The sequence below is a fragment of the Centruroides sculpturatus genome, unplaced genomic scaffold, assembly GCF_000671375.1.
Source record: "Centruroides sculpturatus isolate CEXI.00-Female unplaced genomic scaffold, Cexi_2.0 scaffold171, whole genome shotgun sequence".
Classification (NCBI taxonomy): Eukaryota; Metazoa; Arthropoda; class Arachnida; order Scorpiones; family Buthidae; genus Centruroides; species Centruroides sculpturatus.
In genome coordinates this window covers 216,853-229,628 of record NW_019384470.1, presented here as the reverse complement: position 1 = coordinate 229,628, position 12,776 = coordinate 216,853, and the positions used below count along the sequence as shown (strand labels likewise).

The 12,776-nt window shown below is 35.0% G+C and overlaps 1 protein-coding gene across 1 annotated transcript; it reads left to right on the top strand.

Moving 5' to 3' along the window:
• Positions 1–885: 885 nt before the first annotated feature.
• LOC111621130 lies at positions 886–3,536 on the top strand. The gene is made up of 3 exons (XM_023363200.1): positions 886–1,007; positions 2,332–2,884; positions 2,955–3,536. Exons 1-3 carry the CDS (start codon positions 886–888, stop codon positions 3,534–3,536), a joined length of 1,257 nt encoding a protein of 418 aa, XP_023218968.1.
• Positions 3,537–12,776: the final 9,240 nt, after the last annotated feature.

The following is a 12,776-nucleotide window of genomic DNA, read 5'->3' as shown; positions in this document are numbered from 1 at the left end:
AAATAAAATTTTCTTCAAAGCACAAATATATATATACTGTACATGAACCATATACACTCCTCAAAAGTGAAATTGCAATACCATGGAGGAATGCACATATCTATATGCAAATTGCAGAACCAGTAGAGGTGACAGATATGCAAATGATTAAAGATATTCAACAAACACCTATTTATTCATTAATGAATATGGCCCGCAATATGCAGATATATTGCATGGAATTCTATCAATGAGGTAATTAATGGTTGCCTGAGATATTCCTTGCCAAATTGTGTCCACATCATCTACAATATGTGGTGATGGTCCCTGGTACACTTCACATTGGACGAGATCCCACGGGTGTTTCATGGGCGAGAGTTCCGGAGCTGTCGGTCAGGGAAGGTCTCATAAGGAACTCCTTCCCTGCCCCACCTATTGGCACCACAGGGTTAAAGAGACTATGCCTTATTCATCGACTGGTCGGTACCTGACGCGGTAGACAGGACGACGTAGCTGGGCCCTATGATCTTCATTCGGGCTCCCGTCCGCACCCCGGCCCAGCCCTCTAACTTGGCATAACTTTTGTTTTGTGCAGCCTGTACTGCACTTATGGTCCACACTACTAAACCTTATCCAGCTCACACTTGTACTAAATGCTTAGACTTATACCTATGTAGTAGGTATTCAGACAGCGGGGCCCCTGTTCCTACGAGAGGGGACCCAAACTAGCTCTTTCCAAACCTATAGATCGAAGAGATCTATGATTTTTCCCATCAATTCCTTTAGTTTCTTTAGGTTCCCTTTACTAGCTGCTAGCATTCGAAGTACTTGTTCAGGGGGCTTGGACCAGTCAACTTGGTCTGCCCCTAGGCAGAAGTCCCTTGTTAGGGGACAGTCAAGTACGTAATGCCTCGCATCGCCGCGAGGACTACCACAGGGGCAGCTACCATCTCCTTGTCCGAACTTGGACTTGAAGTGGGGGAACCTCCCGTGGCAGTCAGGGAAGGATGTGAATTCCATTTAGACTGGTGAGAGTTTGCCATACAGCATGCAGTTGGGCATCATCTTGCTGGAACACCATGTTAGGTGCAGTCTGCACCAGTAGCCAAATCACAGGCCCCACAATTTGTGTGATGTACTGGTCTGCTGTCAGAGTACTGGAAATGTGCACCAGATACAGATACAGATATTTTATTGATCAGATACCAACAGGTACATGCCCGGCACCGTAAAAAACATAACCGGATAAAGCGTGACATTACTGAGAAAGTGAGTACTGGTCGAACAGTTTGAGTGTACACGCGTACATTTACAGGAATACAGTAGTATAAAATTATACAGGAGTACAAAAGAAAGTTATACATGGAATACAAAATAAACACTATACAGGAATTACTTATATTATATGAAAATACAATAATTGCCACATTGTACAGGAGTTTAGGAGTACAAATAGAGTTCAGTAGACGGAATACATAAATGATATTACATTTTGCAGAGATATTTTAATATAAGCATAATACTAGAGTACAGATAATATATACATTAATAATTACATAGCCACGGTTGAACACTTAAAGTATTTGACAATAAGCGTGTTGAAAGCCTCATAGGTGTCCTTGTGTTCGAAGATCTCGTAGCAGTCATTAGGCTAGGACTTGCCGTGGGCCTCTAGAACGATTTTGAGGTGTAGCCTCTCCAGCTCTAGGGCAGGACACTCGAAGAGGTAGTGTGAAGAACTGTCCACGACTCCGCATAATGAACAGTTAGGGTTAGGGGTGTTGTGGAACCTCGCCAGATAAGAGTGAAATCCTCCGTGGTTGGTGAGGAATTGGCTCATGCGTTGATTAGGGCAGTACCACTTGCTGTTAATGAAATTTCTGATGGCTGGAATAAGTCTATGTGTGGTGGGATGCCTCCTCTCATCCNTCTGAATTTAACAAAAATTCCTGGTAATGCTTCCTGCGGGGCCGGGAAATGTGTATAATAGCACTTTAATAAAATAATGAATGAATGAATGAATGGCCTAGCGGGCTAACGAAAACCGTCGAGGAAGCGGTCCGATCGCGGGCCAGCGAAAATCCGAAATAAAAAACAGCGATAATTAATGAACTAATCGTCGGAGGCAAAAAATATTAACACTTACAGATAGCCAACGATAAGATCTAACCAAAGACATGTCAATATCCAAAATTGAACAAGATCTGGCGGAGATATTACGATCGATAGCAGAGATATTCACAACGTCCATGCACGTTAGCGACAACACGTGTCCTACTTTGGTAGCCATGGGCGTCGTTTACGTCACTTTGGTGGCCATAGGCGTCCTTTACGTCACTTTAGTGGTTATAGGCGTCTATTACGTCATTTTGGTGGCCATATTTACGTCACTTTGGTGGTTATAGGCGTCGTTTACGTCACTTTGGTAGCTATAGGCGTCGTTTACCTAACTTTGGTGGCCAGAGGCGTTGTTTACGTCACTTTAATAACCATAAACGTCGTTTACGTTACTTTGGTCGTTATAAACGTCGTTTACGTAACTTTGGTAGTTATAAGCGTTGTTTACGTAACATTGGTGGCTATAAACGTCGTATACGTCACTTTTGTGGCCATAGGCGTCGTTTACGTCACTTTGGTTACCATAGACGTCGTTCACGTTACTTTGGTGGCCATAGGCGTCGTTTACGTAACTTTTGTGGCCATTGGCGTCGTATACGTTACTCTAGTGGCCATAGGCGTCGTTTACGTCACTTTGATGGCCTTAGGCGTCCTTGACGTCACTTTGGTGGCAATAAACGTCTTATACGTCACTTTAGTGGTTGTAGGCATTTATTACGTTATTTTGATGGCCATAGGTTTTGTTTACGTCACTTTGGTGGCCATAGACGTCGTTTATGTCATATTGGTAGCTATAGGCGTCGTATACGTTCCTTTGGTTTTTTTCGGCATCCTTGACATAGCTTTTGTTTCCATAGGCCTTTTTTTACGTCACTTTGGTGGCCATAAGCCTCCTTCACGTAGCTTTGGTGGCCATAATTGTCGTTTATGTCACATTGGTGGCTATAGGCGTTGTTTACGTCACTTTGGTGGTTATAAACGTCGTTTACATTACTTTCGTAGCCATAGGCGTCGTTTACGTCACTTTGGTTGCCATAGGCGTATTTTCCGTCACTATAGTGGTTATAGGCGTTTTTTACGTCACTTTGGTTACCATAGACGTCGTTCACGTTACTTTGGTGGCCATAGGAGTCGTTTATGTCACTTTTGTGGCCATTGGCGTCGTATACGTTACTCTAGTGGCCATAGGCGTCGTTCACGTCACTTTGGTAGCCATAGGCGTCGTTTACGTCATGTTGGGTGCCATAAGCGTCATTTTCATCACTTTGGTGGCAATAAGCGTCGTATACGTCACTTTGGTTGTTTTAGGCGTCCTTGACGTCACTTTGGTGGCAATAAACGTCTTATACGTCACTTTAGTGGTTGAAGGCATTTATTACGTCATTTTGGTTGCCATAGGCGCTGTTTACGTCACTTTTGTGGCCATAAGCGTTGTTTAAGTCACTTCGGTTGTTATAGGCGTCGTTTTCGTTATATATGTAGTTATAGGCGTCGTATACACCACTTTGGTAGCCTTAGGCGTCGTTTTCGTTATATATGTAGTTATAGGCGTCGTATACACCACTTTGGTAGCCTTAGGCGTTTTTGACGTATTTTTGGTGGCGATAGGCAAGACGCCTATCGCCACCAAAAATACGTCAAACTTACGTAACTTTAGTTGTTATATAGCGTTTATTACGTCATTTTGATGGCCGTAGGTGTTCTTTACGTCACTTTGGTTGCCATAGACGTCGTTTATGTTATATTGGTAGCTATAGGCGTCGTATACGTCTCTTTGGTTATCTTAGGCATTATTGGTGTAACTTTTGGGGCCAGAGGCCTTTTTTACGTCACTTTGGTGGTCATAGGCGTCCTTGACGTAGCTTTAGTGGCCATGATTGTCGTTTATGTCACTTTGGTGGCTATAGGCGTTGATTACGTCACTTTGGTGGTTATAAACGTCGTTTACATCACTTTCGTAGCCATAGGCGTCGTTTACGTCACTTTGGGAACCATAGGCGTCTTTTACGTCACTTTGAACATTATAGGCATCGTTTTCGTAATTTCTACGGTCATAGGCGTTTTTTACGTCACTTTGGTTATTATAGGCGTCGTTTATTTCACTTTAATGGCCATAAACGTCGTTTACGTTACTTTGGTCGTTATAAACGTCGTTTACGTAACTTTGGTAGTTATAAGCGTTGTTTACGTAACATTGGTGGCTATAAACGTCGTATACGTCACTTTTGTGGCCATAGGCGTCGTATACGTCACTTTAATGGCCATAGGCGTCGTTTACGTCACTTTAATGGCTATAGGCGTCCTTTACGTCACTTTGGTGACTATAGGCGTCGTTTACGTCAGTTTAATGGCCATAGGCGTTGTTTACGTCACATTGGTTGCCATAAACGTCGTATACGTTACTTTTGTGGTTGTAGGCGTCGTATACGTCATTTTTGTGGTTATAGGCGTTGTTTACGTCATATTTTTGGCTATAGGCGTTGTTTACGAAACTTCGGTAGTCATAAGCGTCGTTTACCTTACTTTAATGGCCATAGGCGTTGTTTACGTAACTTTAATGGCCATAAACGTGGTTCACGTTACTTTGGTCGTTATAAACATCGTTTACGTCACTTTAGTGGTTATAAGCGTTATTTACATAACTTTGGTGGCAATAGGTGTTTTTTACGTTACTTTGTTGGCCAGAAGTGTCGTAATAGGTGTTTTTTACGTCACTTTGTTGGCCAGAAGTTTCGCTCTATCATATTGTGTTTTATGGGTATCACTGAATTGCTCTTGAGAAGCCGTTTCCAACCCTAAACGATTTCTTTATTTTGATTTGGCTTTTCGACGAGTATATGCCGACATTGTATTATGTTTTTTTAATTTTTAACTTTAAAACCATATATATTCACCATAACTATTCCACACTAATGTTTTATGTAAGCAAATAATAAATATTGACGAGAGCTGTAAATTGAAACTCAAACGAGAGTCGTAGCTTTTCCGATTCAACATGTAAACTAAATGGAAAATATGTGACGAGGCGAATATTGCTATGCTGATTTGAGAAATGAGTAAACTAAAATGAGTAAACTAAAATGTTTTAGAATTTTATATTTTCTTGTACATCTAAACGATGCACAAAAAATACAATATAGAACCCTAAAACCTTAAAATATATCAGTAAAACTCGCAGTAAAACTGAATTGCGCTCTTTCAAAAAACATTTTGTAACTAAACGCAAACGTGTCTCTGATAATTTGTCTTCGATTTGCTGAGAATGAGAATCAGACCCTCACACTCTCTGTTTGTAGTTATTATAAAAGTTCGAATAATACTTATTACAAACTTGCTTTATCAACTTAAATGACAACTACTGTAAAACACTTAAAGCGTTTTATTAATTCATAAGCCATGTTTAATTATAACTAAGAGTACATAACAATTACATGTTAAAAGCGTTACCGTTATATGATGATTTAAGAAAACTTTTAATTGTTCTCTTAGTCGTGAAACTAAAGCTACAAATATAGAGGACATTAACACATTCGAAACTGTAATTAATCTTTACTTATGTAACATAGATGATGCATTACAAGTATTTGAAAAGCTGGTAGCTAATTGCAAAATTTTTGTGTTTTATATAGTCATAAGTTCTACCCCAACTTTTATTGACATTAAAATTATTGATTGTCTTCCACAGTGTGAAAAATGATTAAATATGATTCTGCTAAAAATTATTTGCGATAAGTTTTGAAAAGTTTGAGTTTCAGAAATGAGTCAAAAAGGAAACTAGTTTTTTTTTTTTATAAAAACAGAACATGGAAATAAACTACGGTTCAACAGCAACGCCATGTTTTTCAAAAACCAATTGCATTTTCGAATAAATTGGTAACAATTTGATTTATCAACATCATAAGTTCTTTCTTTATTGAGTCAGACTAGATTTGCAGATTTGCATGTTTTTTATGAAAGAATTTCTTCCAACTATAACATGAAAAATTAACTTTGAAAGAATTGTTGCAAACCTACTAATTATTAAATTATTAGAAACTTCAAGAACGCTATACATTGACTAAAGTTTTTTGCCACATTTGCTTCGATCTTCTGAACTATTTGTAGTTCGTCTACATCAACAGTCGGTGAGGGTGGAAGTCTAGTTTTTATGTATTCATGGTTCTGTAGCCGAAATCGAATTATCAAACAAGCAATCTCAAATTGTTTACCAGCTGCTTGTAGAAGCAAGTCATTCAAAACTGAATTCAGAGCCTGTTCCACATTTTCGCTTCTAATTTTTTGGCATGTTGAAACCGATAAAACAAACACACTTAGTTTTATAACAAATAATTATGACATGATAAAAACTTGAAGTGGAAATAAAATTAAAAATTAGACTAATTACAATAGAAAATTGCAGAAACAAGAAAGATAGACGAATAATATTAAGCTAGGCGAACTTATACAGTGTACTTTAATAAAAGTTTTATAAAACTAAGCTATATAAATAAATACTGTATATTTAGATTTGAAATATGATATATCAGAAATTATAATGTTCTTCTCTTGTGTACACGTTTATAAATCGATTTTTTGAGAGATCGAACCAGACAAGTCTCTAATTTGCGTAATTTTATTATTTTTTTCCCTACAACTACGAATAAATACTATTACTTGTATCAATTATTGTAAATTTATATTGTTTAATAACACCTACCTATATATATTTAGATAAATTTACTAAATACGAATATTAAACTGTAAAAATAAAACACAGACAAAATATTGATGTGAAAGCATCGACAAAGACAGCTGATTAATTAACAGAAAAATTAAAACAAGAAAGGAAAAATCTACACTGTCTGTTTTCATTACACCTGAAAAAAAAAAAAATAGAATTTTTCAATATTCTAAAACCGCAGACAAATTCAAGCTAACACACATTGTTACTTGAATAAAAAACTATTGAATTTCAATATTCTCGAATTATGATATAGAGAAACCAGAAATTGTACGAGGGATATCATCAATTTTCAAGCACTGTTAGAACGAAACTCTTCTAGAAGTTTCTTATTGAACGAGACATAATTCTGTTTTAAGAGCAAATTATTAAAGGTTTAATTCGTGTTCGTGTGATTAAATTCTAAAATCTGCTCACAGTTTTCTTTCTTATTTGAAACGGTTTTCAGTCTTAACAAGCCAGAAAAAATGGAATGTAGTGTACTTGCCATCTGAAATATAAGGCAAAATCATTATTAAATCTGTTTATAGAAAGTTCGTAAAAATAATACTAAAGGAAAAAGCAACCTTGAAAACAATTCTCTTATCTACCACAAAAAATCCTCCTATTGAAAGAGACAGGGAGACTTTTCCAAATCTTTTCATAAAATCCAAAATCTGAAAGTATGAATGAAAAATATAAAATAATTATTTATTAAATGATTATGGAAACACATACCTTCAGCTTTCGTTTCAGTCCCATATCACATCCTGCAAATTGCCTGACTTCTTGAAACGTATTTTCCATCTGCAGCAGAGAAAAACAGTATAGAAATAAAAAAAAACTCGTTAATAGTGAATGCATAATATAATTACCGTAAATGCGAGCGAACACAGCAGACTTCCATTTATTATGCAAATACACGTGCATATTACCATAAGTAAAAATATTAAATATTTAAAGTAATAATGAAATTCCAAAAATAAAAATGCGTAGCAAAAATAACTTGTACACCAAAGGACAACGAAATATATGATTACACATACTAAATTGTACTTGGTATTGAATTGTTGTACGAAACGCCAAAGCTCTTCGTGATGCAACATTAATTCGTTTAGCTTTCTCTGTAAATCTGAACCGATTCTTTTAATTAAAAACAATTCCCGAGACAATTGTTCGAACTCTTGATGACCGATGATGCATATAAAACCAATTATTAAAAAAGTGAAACCGAGTCCGCCTATAACATAACTTATAGCTATGAAAATTTGGATACTACAGAACAGAGCTTCACTACGAAATTTTTTCTTGTTTTCTATGTAAGGATAAAGAACGAAAATGACAAGAATTAGAAATAAGATAATAATTACTATTATAATTATGGACACAAGCAAAACAATTTTTCTCAATGAGTTGTAATTATTCTTCATTTTCGTACGGAAATTCTCGTTTCTTAATGTTTGTATTAATACCAATTTGGTTCTTCTCATGCATCTGAAAACAAGACAATAACTGATAAATAGACAAAAATATAACAATTTAAACAATGTGGAATGAGTTTTCAGTATATCAAATTCTCCGTTGCAAATTGAATATTCGTCTAAACCTGGTATTGTTTGCCAAATTAGAAGAATTGTTCGTTGCCATAAACAAAATTCGATTATTCGGACGTATATGTTCTTAAACTTAGAATTTTTACATATTCTAATTTTGTTTCGGCAATTGCAAGATTCAAATGGATCTATCCCATATATGAGGGCAGTCGTCCAACAAGGACTAAGGAAACAGTTCATACACGTTCCTTCTTGTAGGTTTGGGTTCATTTTTACTTTGTATTCACGTTTCACGTAGTAAAATAATGCTGTAATTAGGAGTGCTTATTACATAAAGCCATTATCTCTGGAAATACCACTATTCCATTATTGAAAATGGGTGATATTAAATGTTTTATGATATAACATGGCTGAAAAGGAGTAAAAATTAGTTAGCTAAGTGCATTTATTGATTGGTCAATAGCTTAAACATCGATGCTGAAGGTTAATGTTATAATGCCTGGAACGTGACATTTTATTTCTGAACCATACACTTTATTAATAATAATAATAATAGAATGATTCGGCAACGAGTTGCTTAACTTTTTCAGGCAACTGTTAAAACGGCTGCTGGCACTATATGTTATGACATTTTATTATTAGACACTTTTTCAATTTTTCTAAAATGGCAAAAATCTTTATTTTGAGGATATACGTGGGTTTTATAAAAATTGTAAATCAAATTCGACTCTACTGAAGATATTCATGAACACCATTATCTCTTTATACCCACGACCTTCAATCAAAAAAATTTAAGAATTCACAAACTTCTAAGTTTTGTATTTTTCGATGTTTTGAGTGTAAAAATGGAAATTGTTGGGGAGTCGTTTCTTGAATTATCGCCATACTTTACTTCTGTTATATATAACAGAGCTATATGAAGAAAAGTATATGCATAAATTGAAATGAAACCTGTAATAAGTGATTCAAAAACAACTGAGAATATTGACTGTATATAAATTAAGATATGTATTATATATCCACAATATAATGAATGCAATATCATTTTATTCGTCTGTATACGAGATGATCATCACAAAATAGGAGAATATTAGATTCTTATTATTTTTAAAATTAATATATATGCAACAATCCGAAAAAAATCTGTCCCTTCTGAAACACAAAAGCGTGAATATTACCAAGTTTGATCATAAATGTAAACTTTTAACTTTAAATTGCTTAGAAGCGCGGAAATAACGGGGTTTTTTTGTATGTATGGATGTTTGTGTATTTGGAGATGCACGGTTTTGTTCACAATCTTTGAAACTACCGTGTTTTTTGTCAAAAGTTTCTGAAATTTTGCATGGAAGTTTCTGTATCAGGGGGATTTAGGCAATTAAATTTTGGCAGTTGTTAAAGGTCGAGGAAGTAGAAAGATAGAGGGGATCGTGTGTCATATGTCGAGTAGGGTCGGATGTAATGACAATTGTGTTGTTATTAGCAATTACAGTTTTTTATATGACTCATCTCTACAACCAATATACAGTAGACCCCCTATAACACGGGTTCCTATAGTTCAGATTCCTATATCACGGCGAAAAATTGCGACAGTATTCGTACAAACATGCTAAAAAAAAAGCCTATAATTCAGTAAAACGTCATCTCCGACTCGTGTCGCGACAGGATTAGTCGANAAGAGCAGAAAATGTATATCCCTTGAAGAAAAAGTTAAAATTTTGGATCGGTTAAAATCTGGTGAGAAAGTAATAGTCATTGCTAAAGATTTAAAATTAAACGAAGTAACAATTCGATCAATAAAAAACAAAAATGAAAACAAAATAAGGGCTAGAATTTCCTCTGGATCTTTAGCGCAACCAATATTTAAAAGAGAATGTCATTGGGTTTTAATTATGGATAGCTCCGACAGTGAATGAATGTAAAAAAAAATAAAATGTATAACTGCTTCTTTTATTTAAAATGTTTTGTTATTCATTTTGCGTTAATTTCAATATTTGTTTGTTTTGAAGAGAAATGAAATATATTTTAACTCTTACATATTAAATATATATTTTACATCTTTGTTAAGTATCTGTATAAGTGTATGTTTATGCATAAGTAAACTGTATGTGAGCCGCTCATTTGACAAAACGATAAGTTCATAAAAAAAAAGGTAAAAAATATGTATTGATAAATTTTTATACATTTCTTACTCAACGGCCATAAAAATTATTTTTATTAATGATGTCTGTAAAGTTCAGCAAATATTTCACAGAAAAATAACTTATCAGAAAACTTTCCTCATTGCTTAAGCTTGTTTTCGTCGCGGAGCGGCGTTCCGCGACGAAAACAAGCTTAAGCAATGACGTCGTCGAACGGTACACACTCGGTAAATAATCCCTCAATTTCTTGTCTATGGCATAGTTTATATGGATTATTCCCAAAAAATTATACTTATTTTGGAAATGTTGAGTCGAATTAGTCTAGAATGGATTAATTTCATGGAAGGAAACTTTTCAAACAGCCATAGTCCCTAAACTGCACACGTGTAGGAATGTGATTGGCTCATGCATTTAAATGACTCGTACAACACGGTGCTTATTACATAAAGCCATTATCTCTGGAAATACCACTATTCCATTATTGAAAATGGGTGATATTAAATGTTTTATGATATAACATGGCTGAAAAGGAGTAAAAATTAGTTAGCTAAGTGCATTTATTGATTGGTCAATAGCTTAAACATCGATGCTGAAGGTTAATGTTATAATGCCTGGAACGTGACATTTTATTTCTGAACCATACACTTTATTAATAATAATAATAATAGAATGATTCGGCAACGAGTTGCTTAACTTTTTCAGGCAACTGTTAAAACGGCTGCTGGCACTATATGTTATGACATTTTATTATTAGACACTTTTTCAATTTTTCTAAAATGGCAAAAATCTTTATTTTGAGGATATACGTGGGTTTTATAAAAATTGTAAATCAAATTCGACTCTACTGAAGATATTCATGAACACCATTATCTCTTTATACCCACGACCTTCAATCAAAAAAATTTAAGAATTCACAAACTTCTAAGTTTTGTATTTTTCGATGTTTTGAGTGTAAAAATGGAAATTGTTGGGGAGTCGTTTCTTGAATTATCGCCATACTTTACTTCTGTTATATATAACAGAGCTATATGAAGAAAAGTATATGCATAAATTGAAATGAAACCTGTAATAAGTGATTCAAAAACAACTGAGAATATTGACTGTATATAAATTAAGATATGTATTATATATCCACAATATAATGAATGCAATATCATTTTATTCGTCTGTATACGAGATGATCATCACAAAATAGGAGAATATTAGATTCTTATTATTTTTAAAATTAATATATATGCAACAATCCGAAAAAAATCTGTCCCTTCTGAAACACAAAAGCGTGAATATTACCAAGTTTGATCATAAATGTAAACTTTTAACTTTAAATTGCTTAGAAGCGCGGAAATAACGGGGTTTTTTTGTATGTATGGATGTTTGTGTATTTGGAGATGCACGGTTTTGTTCACAATCTTTGAAACTACCGTGTTTTTTGTCAAAAGTTTCTGAAATTTTGCATGGAAGTTTCTGTATCAGGGGGATTTAGGCAATTAAATTTTGGCAGTTGTTAAAGGTCGAGGAAGTAGAAAGATAGAGGGGATCGTGTGTCATATGTCGAGTAGGGTCGGATGTAATGACAATTGTGTTGTTATTAGCAATTACAGTTTTTTATATGACTCATCTCTACAACCAATATACAGTAGACCCCCTATAACACGGGTTCCTATAGTTCAGATTCCTATATCACGGCGAAAAATTGCGACAGTATTCGTACAAACATGCTAAAAAAAAAGCCTATAATTCAGTAAAACGTCATCTCCGACTCGTGTCGCGACAGGATTAGTCGAATCTGGACCAATAGTGGAGGGACAGCCGAACTACTTTTCGCCTTCCAGCGCCACGCTACGGAGAGTTTAGGCGGGTAAGTTGAGTTTACTATCGTCTGAACAGTATATAAATTAGGTAAATTAAAGAAAAATTAAATTAAACGAAATTAACAAATTAATTAATAAATTAATATTAAATATCAATGAAATCAATAAATTAAACAAAAGTTTAATACAGTACTGTAATCAGTGGCGGCCTTAGGGGGTGGCGAGCAGGGCAATCACCCGGGGCCTCGCTCTTGGAGGGGCCTCGCGCAACAACCAAGTAGAAAAAAGTTGATATTTAAAATTTTTTATTTTATCCTTGGCTATTAGTTATAACAATAAAATAAATTTAATTTATAGTACAGTATATATTAATATTAATAAGTGCCTACTATTTCAATTCACATACTTTGCACAAAGGACAAGGGCCTCGCAAAGATCTGCCGCCCAGAGCCTCGCAATGGATAAGGCCGCCGCTGCT

Bases quoted from the DNA above. Each gene is read 5' to 3' on its own strand.
- LOC111621130 (XM_023363200.1), top strand. From the start codon at position 886: ATGCCTCGCATCGCCGCGAGGACTACCACAGGGGCAGCTACCATCTCC. The intron at 1,008-2,331 runs GTGAGAGTTTGC...TAGTGGTTATAG, and splicing joins TGTGAATTCCATTTAGACTG to GCGTCTATTACGTCATTTTG. The intron at 2,885-2,954 runs GTAGCTATAGGC...TTGTTTCCATAG, and splicing joins ACGTCGTTTATGTCATATTG to GCCTTTTTTTACGTCACTTT.